This window comes from Pempheris klunzingeri, chromosome 21, assembly GCF_042242105.1.
Source record: "Pempheris klunzingeri isolate RE-2024b chromosome 21, fPemKlu1.hap1, whole genome shotgun sequence".
In the NCBI taxonomy this organism is placed as follows: domain Eukaryota; kingdom Metazoa; phylum Chordata; class Actinopteri; order Acropomatiformes; family Pempheridae; genus Pempheris; species Pempheris klunzingeri.
In genome coordinates this window covers 8,683,758-8,697,047 of record NC_092032.1, presented here as the reverse complement: position 1 = coordinate 8,697,047, position 13,290 = coordinate 8,683,758, and the positions used below count along the sequence as shown (strand labels likewise).

The 13,290-nt window shown below is 40.6% G+C and overlaps 1 protein-coding gene across 1 annotated transcript; it reads left to right on the top strand.

Annotated features, from left to right (window-relative positions):
* The first annotated feature begins 5,027 nt into the window (after positions 1–5,027).
* Positions 5,028–6,759, top strand: LOC139221051 (beta-1,4-galactosyltransferase 1-like). Its single transcript, XM_070852954.1, has 2 exons — positions 5,028–5,495; positions 6,053–6,759. The coding sequence occupies exons 1-2, from the start codon at positions 5,106–5,108 to the stop codon at positions 6,719–6,721; spliced, it is 1,059 nt and encodes a 352-aa protein (XP_070709055.1). The 5' UTR covers positions 5,028–5,105; the 3' UTR covers positions 6,722–6,759.
* Positions 6,760–13,290: the final 6,531 nt, after the last annotated feature.

Here is a 13,290-nt window from a genome sequence, read left to right as displayed (position 1 = left end):
ACTCTGCACTAGGCCGAAAATACTTGACATTCGACTTTGACATTTCAAGTTACAAAAATCTCTAAAAGCATGATGCATAAGCATATTTTTTTTATATCTCCTCCTGTCTGCTGTGACATTGTAAATTTCCCTGTCGTGGGACTAATAAAGGAATATCTTATCTTATCTCATATTTTCTTAAATAATGTCTTTTCCACCAGAGATCGAGCATTGTTATTCTATTTTTGGCACTCTTGTGGTCTCTGCTGTGTCTGACTGAAAAGACCAGAGCTATTTACAGTAATTTCAGTATCAAATAGATTGAGTGTGACCTGGGTGAAAATGAATTGAGTGTTTGAAAGTCCTGGTATTTGCAGAAATGAACAGTGTATGTGGTGCACCGTGTTATTACGATAATTATCACACTATCCTACTGATTCACTGTATCCAGTTCACATGGAACAGAAAGAGTACTGTTCAACACAACCCTGATTAAAACAGGGAAAATGGTTCTGTATCACCACCACAGAATTCATGCAAAAAATCTTGGATGAATTGTATAAACTTCTGAGTAAAGGGAAGCACTTGTTTTAACATTCTACTCGTCTATTTAATTAAGAAATTATATAGGTTTTGCATTACTGTTGCCCTGACACCACAAGTGCGCATGCTAAGTGAAATCTGGGTCCAAGAAAAGCAGACCCTTCCACCTCCAAAGAGATGCCACAGTGCCAGCCAAGACTTGTGTGGTTGTCAGCAGGGGTTTACTAGTCTTGCTAGCACAGTTTGGGTTGGATGTACATCCAGCAAGAAGACTTCTCAGGCTACAAATGTGTCTCAGTAAGCATTATTCTTGTTCTGAAACTCACGTTGGTGGGAGCAGCAAAAAAAAAATAGAAGCAAAAGAATAAGTGGGAGGAGGTGCAAAAAAAAAAGAAAAGAATTCTGTTAAAATTTTCAAACCAGAGCTGGATTCCATCTATAGAGGCCTCCGGATCAGGTTTCTCTACAAACAGCAGCCCATTTATCCAAAAGTGTGTGGTTAAGAATAGAAAGCAGAATTTTCTCAGAAAGAGACACACATGCTCAGTAACATGCATAAACACACACATTATTGTGCATGAGCTTGTAGGTCATATGTTTGTGTATATGTGTGTGTGTGTGCAGAGATCCCACGAACAGGAACACCAAATCTCTGTAATCTCAGAGCAACTTCCCGTATAGTACAGTGTGGCTCATTGTGTGCCCGTCCTTTATTGGTGATATACGAGCACCCTCTAGTGGTGGTACACAAGACTGTTTTCCTGATATCTTACATTACTTCACTTACATTACATGAACTACTAGGCACTGCAAGTTGTCCTCCTAACAAAGTAACAAATAATAATGTGTGCCTACGGGTGGTTTGGTCCCTCTAGTGTGATCACGTCTCTGCACCAAACTGTAAACTGTTTCACACCTTCACTCCAGAAGAGTAATCTTTCACTTATAACACTTTCTTCTCACTGTCCTGTCTCAAACATCTACCACAAACCGCTAATAAAAATGTCTCAGGCTGGAAAAGAAGCCATATATTATTTTAGTTTTTTGAGGAGTCAAAAAGTTCAGCTTTTATGGTTGCTAACCGAACACTTTTAGACGGAATTATGATTTAAGCAAACATTTAACATCTTGGTTGGCACTTCAGGCTATTTTTCAGCCCTGAGAACTCAAGTTCACTTGAGAGCCAACATCAACATATTAACCATGTATATTGCATAACTGAAGGAGTAATGAAAATAAAAAAGAATCCCCACGGGGAACATGATGAACCATTAGTTAATGGTTTAAACAGACAGACAAGGGACAAAGGAACATCTCCATCAAAGTCCTGGGAAAATGTCAGGAACTGTGGGAATAGTTGCTTATTTCTCACCAGCCGTGTATTAACTCTACTTAAAGCCATGGTTTACATAAAGATAAGTAGCTACTGGATAGCATGGGAATACATTACAAGTCCTACTTAGCTTCAGTAACCCTTAATTTGGAAAGGACACAATTTATACTGCTAAGAACAATTAGGGATGATAGTTTTGTCTAAATGGTGGAGAAGAAGAAAATCATCTTTACTTCTATGTGGTACGGTCTTAGAACAGAACACAAACTAAACTGGATTTGGGTTTTTTTTCGTTTTTATTGTATTGTTTTTTCACTGCAGTTACTAAAACAGAAAAATGTAGTCTGAAAAATAAAATAAAAACCCTGTCAGAAGGCACAGTGGTGGCAAGCTCACACACATGACACCACACTGCCCTCATTTCAGCTGTCTTTCCACCACACGAGCAACCCTCACTGAACTGAACACAGAGCTCTTTTAAGAAGCACTTTTTTGAGCAAAGTCTGCCCAAGGCGCCAATTTTGGTTGAAACAACTAGTGCTTTTCATGTCACCCGGGAGAACACTTGCATTCAAAATGACAAGGTGGTGAAAAAAACTCAAATCCACATTTAAAAAGCACCTTGGTTCATGGGACCAAATGGAGCAGCATGGCCATTAGCAGCGATGCGGTTTAGTGCTTTAGACACATCGTGCATTGTTTGGGACAAACTCAGTGGTCTCTTAAACCTGATTATTCTGCTCTCAGAAACCATGGTTTACTCAACCACACTGTCACAACTAAACTAGCAGCTTGTGTCTGAACAAACATTCCCTGCTAAATTGCAGCCGCCCGTCACTCAGTCTGCCTGCTTTTCTTGTTCGAGGAGTGAGCAGGATGATGACACAAAGCTCATACAGGCAAGGAACCACCACACAGGAAAAACAAGATTGTACACGAATCAGGGAGTGATGAAACAGTCAAAGTAAAGAGAAAATAATGAAAAAACAAATAATGCAGAGGCCCTGGAGGGTACTGGGGCGAAGGAGCTGCAACTCTGCAACTGTAACTTCAGTTACAATGTCTTGCTAAAATAAAAAGTGCCACTAGGGGTCACTGTCAGCACATTTGATTTAAATGAGTGTAGTTTATTATGGGTGCAGCAGGACTCTTGTGACCTTCAGTGCTCCCCTGTGGATCTTAAAGTAACATGACTGTATCCAGTTTATCTGTGTTTTCGGTTGGCTTATGACAGAACAAGGCACTGTGGTTATTAAATCCTTTCAAGCAACAGGTTCAGTAATATTTATATTACACCCAGCACACAGTTTTTTTTTTTTTCTAATATGTAACAGTGCTAGATGTAGTTTTTAAGAGGTTATGGAGTGGTTAGTCTTATTTTAATACAGATGCTTCTGTATGTCCTACATGAGCTAAAATAAGAGACAAGACAAATTTGGCTCCATCAGCTGTTTATATGTTGTATTTCTAAATGTCTGCCACTAACCTGAATCCAACAAAAACTTGTGACCCATCAGATTCTGTAACCTGAACTGGATCTTCGGCTAATTTCAAATGTTATTTGGTTGGTTTCATACAATGTATGGATGCACAAGATGATTAAAAGTAGAAGTTTATAGATTACCAGTGTGATAACAAACAATATATCCTCCTAATTATATAACGGTCCCATGTTCTGCTCATTTTAAAGCTCCTACTTGTATTTGGAAGTCCTACTAGAACAGGTTTACATGGTTTAATGGTCAAAAAACATATTATTGTTCTCATAGCAGACATGGCTGCTGCAGCTGTTTTCAGCCCGTGTCTGAATGCTCTGTTGCAGAAGAACAAAACAATCTGCTGCTTTGCCTCAGACATCTTCATGTTACCAGGAGCTGGTGTTAGTGAGGAGAAAACAATGCGGGGACAGTCGGCCTGCTGAAGGCCAGGAGGAGGTTACATGATTAATAGATCCCCTTATGACATCATAAGCGGGGCCACATCCAAAGAGCATGTTTTCTCGCACATCTACTGGAAGATGTAGCAGGAGAACAAGAGAGAGGACGGTCTTTACTCAGAGTGTGGCGGTCTCTTAGCACACCAGGGACACATATTTATGATGAACAGACATAAAAAGACATTAAAAAGTGCATTTTACTTAATAAGGGACCCTTAAAACTTCTCAATAACTTAACTTTTTATTGGCAGATCCCACTACTGTGTTGGTCCTCTGCTAAACACACTCCTTTTTGAACAGCTGTTGCTTTGTTCCTGCTGTTAAGGAAGCAAAGCTTGGTGTAACAAGTGCAACTAATACCCTTCTCACTTATTTGCATTTACATAGAACCAGGTTCCTCGTATTTCATGGCGCTCCCATTACTGACCCTGCGATTGGTCCACCTGCACATAAATAGGAAGTCAGCTGCAGTGTAGGATACTTATCAGCGACGTCCCTAGGGAGAAATTTACTGCAGGCACAAACACCTTCAGTCTTGCACCACTTGGCACAGGACAGCCCTGTCCTTTCAAGACTTTGCATTCCTGCGGCAAACTATTTCTAAATGAATAGTGACAACAGTCAGAATCACAGGAAAGCCCGCACATGTCAAATGGTAGGTGTGGACAAGTTTGAGTAGCTGGACTGCATCTCAGATTTACTCTGAAGGATCTGGCTGAGGACGTCGTTCAGGGCTGGGAGCTTGTTCTTTGAGGACTTCTCGTGGATAACTTGCTGGTCTTTCCGGTTTCACAAAGGACACTCAGGAGATTCAGCAAGCACAATCACTTACCAGTAGAGGGCCCCATTTGACAACATACAGGAGGTATTATCATTGCTTTATTATTTATAGTAGTGATACTGTATTTTTTTAAAGACCATTTAGCCGGTAACTAACCACCTTTTCTGTTTGTGCATTACTATATTGTTTTGTTTTTGTTTGATATGAATTGAAATATAAAAGCGGTCTAAGAGTATCGGTCTAAGAGTACTTCGAGATAACATGCAAACTAATGTAATAATGCATAGCAATACACTTTCAACTGAACCAGTCACTAGATTCTGGGTAACTTAAAAAGCATTATTAATTATTAACAACAGGTGTGAGGCCCAACCTGATCAGCTGACCTGAACAAGGAAGCTGCTCACAGAAAATAAAAACCTGTCTGGCTGCTCCTGTGTTTGTGAAACCTTTGACTTGCAAAGACAAATGTGGGAAGCAGAGTTGTGCGAGAGCTGTTTTTCATACAGTACTGAACTTCAGGGGTGGCAAAAATGCTGAGAAAACTTTTTCAGCTGGTGGCCCTTTTCGCTTTCCTCAGTCTGGCATGCTTTGTTGTGCTTCTATTCTATGGCAAAAACAGCACTTTTTTTTCTAAGCCATATCATGTGGCAAATGAAAACAACACCCTTTCCCGGCTGATTAAAGAACGTGTGGAACAGCTGTGGAACATGACTGCAGAGAAAAAAGCCAGCCAAGAGACGACACAGGTGCCAGCTCAAAAGGCTTTGGGACCCTGCCCTGACACCCCTCCAAAACTTGTGGGTCCTCTCCTTGTGGAGTTCAATAATAAACGGACCTTGGATGAGATAAGAGTGGATATTGGTACTTCTCTTGAGCTAGGGGGACATTACAAACCACCAGACTGTATCTCCCGACAGAAGGTAAGTGAATGGATGGAGAGCCAAATGATTAAATTATCACAATAAAGAACAAAAGTACAGATAAAACAGTAACTGACAGCTCTGGGACAGTTTTCTACAATTTTAGATACTTGGAACCTAATTCAAAAAGGTCAAAACTTGACTTCAGCATATTCCATACACAGGATGTAGTATTTGAGTCAAAATGATGATAACTATATCATCAAACTAATTGTATGTAGCACAGGCAATGCATATTATCAGCATTGTGGGCAACTTTAGTGGGGTTTTAATGATTTGATCATATTTTTATTTTCACTTTTTTAAAATGAAGTAATAAAAAAAATTGTGAGTAAATTCAAAAGTGAAAAAAGAGAGGGCGCTTATAGGGAAATTAATTCTTCAAATGGTTCTTCAAAATACCACGTAATCCCCCTTAAAGTTAAAAGTTCAACTTCATCATACCCTACAGTTCACTGCTGAAAGACTCACTGATATTAGAGGGATTCTAAGGATAAAACATTGCAGTGATTCTCTATGTTTATGTTAAAACCATCATACTTATATCATCCATATAGGTGGCCATCATCATACCATTCCGAAATCGGCATGAGCACCTGAAGCAATGGCTGTATTACCTCCATCCAATACTGATGCGACAGCAGCTGGACTACGGCGTGTACATCATCAACCAGTATGGAGATGGAGTGTTCAACCGGGCTAAACTGTTGAATGTCGGCTATACTGAAGTACTGAAGGAATATGATTATGAGTGCTTTGTTTTCTCTGACATAGATCTGATTCCTCTTGACGACCGTAACCTCTATAGATGCTTTGACAATCCCAGACACTTGGCTGTGGCTATGGACAAATTTAACTTCCACTTACCCTACAAAACCTACTTTGGTGGGGTTTCTTCACTGTCCAAGAGCCAATTCTTGAAGATTAATGGCTTCCCAAACACTTACTGGGGCTGGGGTGGTGAGGACGACGATATCTATAAGCGAATTATCTTTCATGGAATGTCCGTCTCTCGGCCTGACTCAGTGATAGGAAAGTACAAGATGATCAAACATGTGAGAGACTTGCACAATGAGCCTAATCCAAAGAATCCTCACAAACTGGGCCAAACCAAGTGGACTATGGAAAAAGATGGGATTAATTCCCTAAACTATGAAGTCAAGGAGATTCAGAAGGAAAAAATGTACACTTTTATCATTGTGGATATCCATGCTCCTCCAAGCTGATTTTATTCTGTCTTGGGTGTGTGAGGTGTATGTCTTGGTGTAGGGTTACGTATACAAACATGTGCAGTAGAAAATGTGTGTGTGTGTGTGTGTGTGTGTGTGTGTGTGTCCAAATGGATAGAAAGTGAATGCAACCTTTATGAATATTAAATACAGAGATTCTTCACAGTTTTTCTCAGTTGTTTTGGCACAATCCTCGAATTGCAATGATTATTCTCAGAATAGAATGTGAAAGTCACATTTCTTACTGCTTTCATACATAATTACGGCCTGCAAAAGAACCAGTGATGCACTGAGCTATTCTTGGTGATGGACACAACAACCAGTCTGCACATACAGTAGAACAGGAAAGACTAGTAAAAATATGTGGAGGATTGAACAGGTCAAGAGACACTTTGGCGTTTATCTCATCAAGACGTTTTACGTAAATTGTGTAAAGGCAAATATCGCATGGGAGGTGGGTGACAGAGATCCTGTCTTGTTTGGCAAATGAGGTGGTGAAGTGGTTTTATATTTTGTTTTTCACTTTTATATGGTGTTTTCTACTTTGCATATTTTTTTTACACTGATGACAAACATGATATTGTTGTGTTGCTGCCTTTACTGTACAAAGCAACAACTATTTTTGTACTTGAAGTTACTGTTACTGCTGTTCTGTTGGTACTAGAGGATATTCAACATTGCTCCTTTGTGACACAATTCCTTAGCCTTTTGACTGTCCCGAGTTGAGACTGAAAAGGGGAAACTTATTTTCATTGGCAGTGAAGCACTGTTTATCTTTGTGACAGATGAGATGATTGTTTTAAGTTATTTGTAGTCTTTTGCATTGAAGTACTGTTCTGCACAGCCCAAACTGATGTGATGATTGTCGCTATGTTTTGTGAACTATAGCCATGTTTTAGAAAACGTGCTTAAGCAATACTGTAATGAAATTTATGACCACTATGCTTCCCCACTGAGCTTCTCTGTGAATGTGAAAACTCAATTAAACTTGTAATATGAAGGCTGTGAAACTTCTTTAAGCTGTAGCCTACATTTGCTCTCTGAAACTGTGCCTGCGAGCTGGAATATCACTAACAAACAGTATTTACCACACCATGTCTCCATAATCAGCAGATCGAGTTGTACTGGTGAAGAAAACGGAGCTCCTCCATCCGTCTAAGAACGGAAAATTTCCCAGGTGTCAGTTACAGTTTTAATCTTTACAAGAATGTATTAAGTTCCGCAAGGTTCATGTAAGGCTTCAGTTATAATTGTCTTGGATCATATCATGTAACTTGTATTTGAAACCTTGCTATTTAATCACTCACTTTAACCAAAGTGACATCACAAGAAGCATCCAAAGAGATTAGTGTCAGATTTGAGAGCGACACTTTAGCAGTAATATAAAAAAAAAACATGCCTCAGACTTATTTTTTCCACTTATTTATATTTTTTCTGACAACTCAGACAGCATCTGACTTTTAAAAATTACATTCTGGTTTAGTTTTTAGTCACGGACTGCATTTTACAGTTTGGAATTTGCATGTTGGCCAAAATCTATCCTGTTTTAAGATGATTAAATACTTCAAAGAAGCTGCTCTGAGACATCAAAAATACTCACCATTTCTGCCATGATGAACTGAAACATTTGGTCAATCTCACTTACTCTTGAGACTTCATTGAGAATTAAGGGATATTCAACACTCTTCCCTTGGGGTCCCACAGAGATTGAGTGGTGGGTTTGAGATCATTTTTCAGATCACCTCATAAAAATGAAGATTGTTCCTCTGGTTTCATTTCTATCTCCTTACATCTCTGATAGCAGGTGCACTGTGAGGCCTCAGGGGTCAGAGAAATATGACCTGACGGGCCAATTGTGCAGAGAATATTTTGCGGGTCTCTGCCCACAATACACATGCTCACAAATACAACCACACATACTGTATGTAGTGTATCCTCCAGCCTGCCCAACCTCCTAATGAATTTTTCAGTAAATGAGAGGCAACGCGGGAGGGGAAGAACCCATGTTAGTGCTGCGCTCATGATGTTAAACTGATTTCTATCTGGTAATTACACTCAAGTGTTCACCAGAGGAATCGGTTTAGGAAATCAACTGCATACCAGTTGTTTGTCTCACAAAAGTTTCAGCGCAAATTCAGTTGAGTGATAATGTTAATTCGATATTGACTGCTAAATTGCAGCTATTGTATCAGACCATTAACTCACTTCCTGACTGTGAGTCCTTAAAGGAAATTTCAGTCTTCACTCATCTTGTGATTCATAATTCAATTCATAGTTTATTTTGCTACCCACAAGCTCCCACTCAGTTTGGAATTTCATTGGATATCTTGTTTCCGATCATCTGATCATTTCAAAGCGAACCTTTGTCACTGTGGAGCTGTGGCATCATAGAGCATGTTGAATTGCTTGACTGCTATGCAAATAAACTTTGTCCTTGTCTTGTGGAGAATCTCTTTGTTTGTCTTTTGTTCCGTTGTACTGATGAAGTAGAACAAACCAGATTTACATGACTTCCATGTTTGGGGTTAAAGCTTCACTCAGCACCTCACCATACTGCATGTTCTTGTCGTACTGGTGTAGCGCTCATTCGCAGGGTCCAAAGCTTGTCTGCGGATGAATTATTGAGCCCTGACGGGGACTGTGGCATCATACGAGAGGAGTGAGGGAGGACAGAGGATGAAACATGCAAAACACAAACAGAGAGAGGGGGATGCACACAGAGGAAAAACGGTGATGGTAACGGTGGACTCCCATGAGGTTGTAGAGGTGAGAACCGGTGGTGCAGAGTGGAACCTGTACATGTGGAATGTGTGCCAAAGGTCGCGGTATGGAGAATGAAATCTAAATCACTGCATTTCTCCTTTTCTCCTGCTCCTGCTGATGGATTATTCAGGGGTATTTACACTCTGACAGGACAGATTAAGGGTGAGGTTTTGAGTGTGTGTGTGTGTGTGTGTGTGCATATGCAAAAACAACTATCAACACTGTATCTGTGATTACAGTGTACTACAGCATGTGCATTTCAACGTGTTGGTTAGTGTGTGTGTGTGTGTGTGTGTGTGTGTGTGTGTGTGTGTGTGTGTGTGTGTGTGTGTGCGTGCGTTTGTTTGTATTTGTTTTACTGCACTAGTTCAACTGCAATCACGTCTCTCGCACACTGTGTCGGAAACCACCACCACCACCACCACCTCCACCCCTCCCCAAACACTCTCCCATCCTCCTTCCTGCCCAGCCCCCTCTTTTCATTGGTTGACCTAGTGGAGTTACTATGGGAACCACTGTCGAGAGGCTGCCATGTAGAATGTGGGGTACAGCTTTTGAACGGTGCTTAGGGCTCCATCATACGCACACACACATACACACACGCACTCACACCTTTATCTTGGCAAGGAAACCCTACCTGCATCATAGAATTTGTTAGCTAAAATGTGTCCCTGTGCTTTATATTCGATATTATATTCTATAACATAAATGGCTGTCTACATTGTGCTGTATAACAAAATATGAACACTTGATCGTTTTATCATTTTGACAAAGAAATAACCATCCTGTCTCTTTCATTAGAGCTGTAAATATAAAAATTTGAACTTATAAGCAATATATCTCACCTGTGTTCCATGGTACACTAATGGCTTTTTACATTTAATGCCTTATTTGGTCTGGTACAGTGGCTGGTAGCTAATGTTAGCCAATGTTAGCAAATAATCGACAGATTAAGCTGTAACTGACATTACATCACTATTATTAGTTTGCTGATCTACTGACTCGTCTTGGGCTACTACTATCCCCATTGTAGCACATCATTATCCCATTATTGTTACTTGTTGCTGCTGTTCATCAAAAATGACATGTTCTAGCTAAAAGCTTTGTTTAAAAGCAAACCCTCACTCATACTCACAACAAATTTTGTTCTCCTACTATTTTCTTCATATTTCTGCCTCACTCCCTCCCTTGTTCTCATGTCTTCAATGGTTTGTATAAGAACCATGTTGTTCAGCACAAACTAAGTCCTCTTTGTCTTGCACTTATACCAGATTCATGCACCAAAACAAACACACACACATGGGCACAAGCATGGCTCACAATGAGGGTGAGTGTCCAAATCCAGCACCCAAGCAGCAGCAGATTAATGATGAGATCAGCTGAGGCTCACATACACATGCACACCAGCATGCACCATTCTCACTGTCAGCATCGCTAGCTTTGATCTGGTGGGCTGGTACCAGTGAGTGTTATGGTCTTACGTAAGGCTTTTACATAAACCTCAGCGTGCAGAAATGGAGGTAGAGAGCTGGATAGGGAGGGGGGAGGGGGGGGAGTTGCTGCACCATTGCAAAGGGGATTCGCACTGCACCAAATCCTCCTCCCACTACACATGCATGCGCGCTCACATCACAACAACATATAAGCTCTGACTAACAACATGTGTCTTCCTTGAACCAATGGAACCGTTCCTTTCTTCTATATCCTGGACACACACAGACACAAACCCGAGCTCCACATGCATCAACTGTGCGTCAGCTGTCTGTCTCTGTCATCATATTGGCCGTCTGTCCTTGTCTCCATGTGTCTTTTCCCACCAGAGACCAACAGCACACAATGACACATCAGCCAGGCTTTCATCTCAGCAATCAATGTATTGATAACCTATTACTCCGCAGCCAAGCACCTCTCTCCAAGTGCAAAACAAAAACGCCACGCGCTGCACATCAACAAAAGGGGGGTGGGAAGATGGAGGAGGGGAGCTGAAGAGGAAAGGGCTGTATCTTGTTTAGCTAATTACACAAGTACATGAAGCCATTAGACATTAAAGTGTATGGGTTCTTGTGTAGATGTGGTTACAAAGAGTCAGGAGCTCATCTATGAACGCAAACACAGTTTTATTCATTAAATATGAAAAGTGGAAAGACTTCACACTGTGAACAGACAGACGGTAACAAAAAGAAAGAAAAAATAATGTTCCTTTAATCGCAGAATGATCACATAAAGGCCCAGATTAGTATGGAGGAACTGAGCAAGGTGGCAATATGGTGGCCTCTGTGGTTGATGTCTGATGTCATTATTGTCTTTATACCAGTGTGACAGACCAAAGTATTCATTTTTACTATGTCATAGTGAGAAGGAGTTGGAGAAACAGCTTCTATTTACAGGTCAAACTGTGGTAGGTGGGACATCAACCAAGGAGGACGCCATATTTAAACTCCCACCTCACTCTGATACTTAATAACGTAATTGGTGATTGTGTGGTTTCTCATTTATAGAGTAAAATTATGACTTTTTGACTCTTCGGGCAACTTTTTTGGTCAACAATCCACAAACATCACCACTGCTGTTTGAAGAAGAAAAAGTAATACATATCAGGAATACTTTGAAGGTTTAGATTGTTGCCCATCTCAGTCACCCAAAAAGTTACTAAGGGAGGGAAAATGAAAGTGGTTGAGTAATAAATGAAAAGAGCACAGTGTAGATAGAGAGAGCATGAACGCAAATGATTGTTCTCTGCTCCCAAAATGACCTTTAGCCTGCCCTGTTTATCGGGTGAGAAATGCACTTACTGCAGACCTGGGATCACGTTACCACAAGGCCTGTCCCACACCACACCATCAGGAGGCCAAAAAGATATCTGAACCTGGAGCAGCGTTGTGGATCAATCATCACATCCTAAATGAGATGGAAAGCTATCACGAACTAGAATGACCCTCGAGTGTCATTGGTGCGCTTGTGGTTAGAATTAGAGAAAACTTGCATCATCTCGAGTGTCTTTTCCTATGAAAACCCCTCTCTGTAACTGGAGGGAAGGGAACGCTCTGCTCCCTGTAACTTGCCTCACTGAATCACTGACAAAGGCCCTTTAGGACCGCAATACACCCCCTCATTCTTAAAACAAGTGGTGCTTTGCAAGGCTGCAACACTGTGCAGTAGTTTGTCTTCATTTTTCAGAGCACGAGGGACTCAGAAAACAGTAAACTCCACCATTTGTCTTGCCCCCACAAAAGAGGAACAAAGAGGAAAACAGACCAACAACGGAAAATATATGCTGACCAATGATCTACAATGATGTCAAGCTACATTCAGATTCACACACAGCTGTGGTGGCTCTATAGAACAAAGTTGTACAACGTTTATTAGTACAACAGCCAGGAGAAGAAAGGAGAAGTACTGATTTAACGTCAGTCCATAAATGTTGCTTTGTATCTTAAGTTAATTATGCAACTCAGAAGTCTCTTTTTTAACCTGAAACCGTGACAGAATTACCTTTACGTCTTTTTTTGGGTCACTTGCCACTTGCAGGCATATTCTGGCTGTTTAAAACTGTCAGACAGCAAGGATGCCTCCCTGTCATCCACTCACATCAGCCTATACAGTATGTTAGAAGAGAATTAAATAAAGAACAGAAAGTATAAAGAAGCTGGTGCGATCACAGTTTAGGATCCTTGCAGTATGATTTAGGACTGAGGAGGCTATAAAAACAGTAGGAAATCCAGAGAAAGCTGACAAACCTACAAAAAAAATGTTTGTTTGTGTCCGTAGAGAAGAAAGTCATCCAGTGTAGCTACAAAGACAGT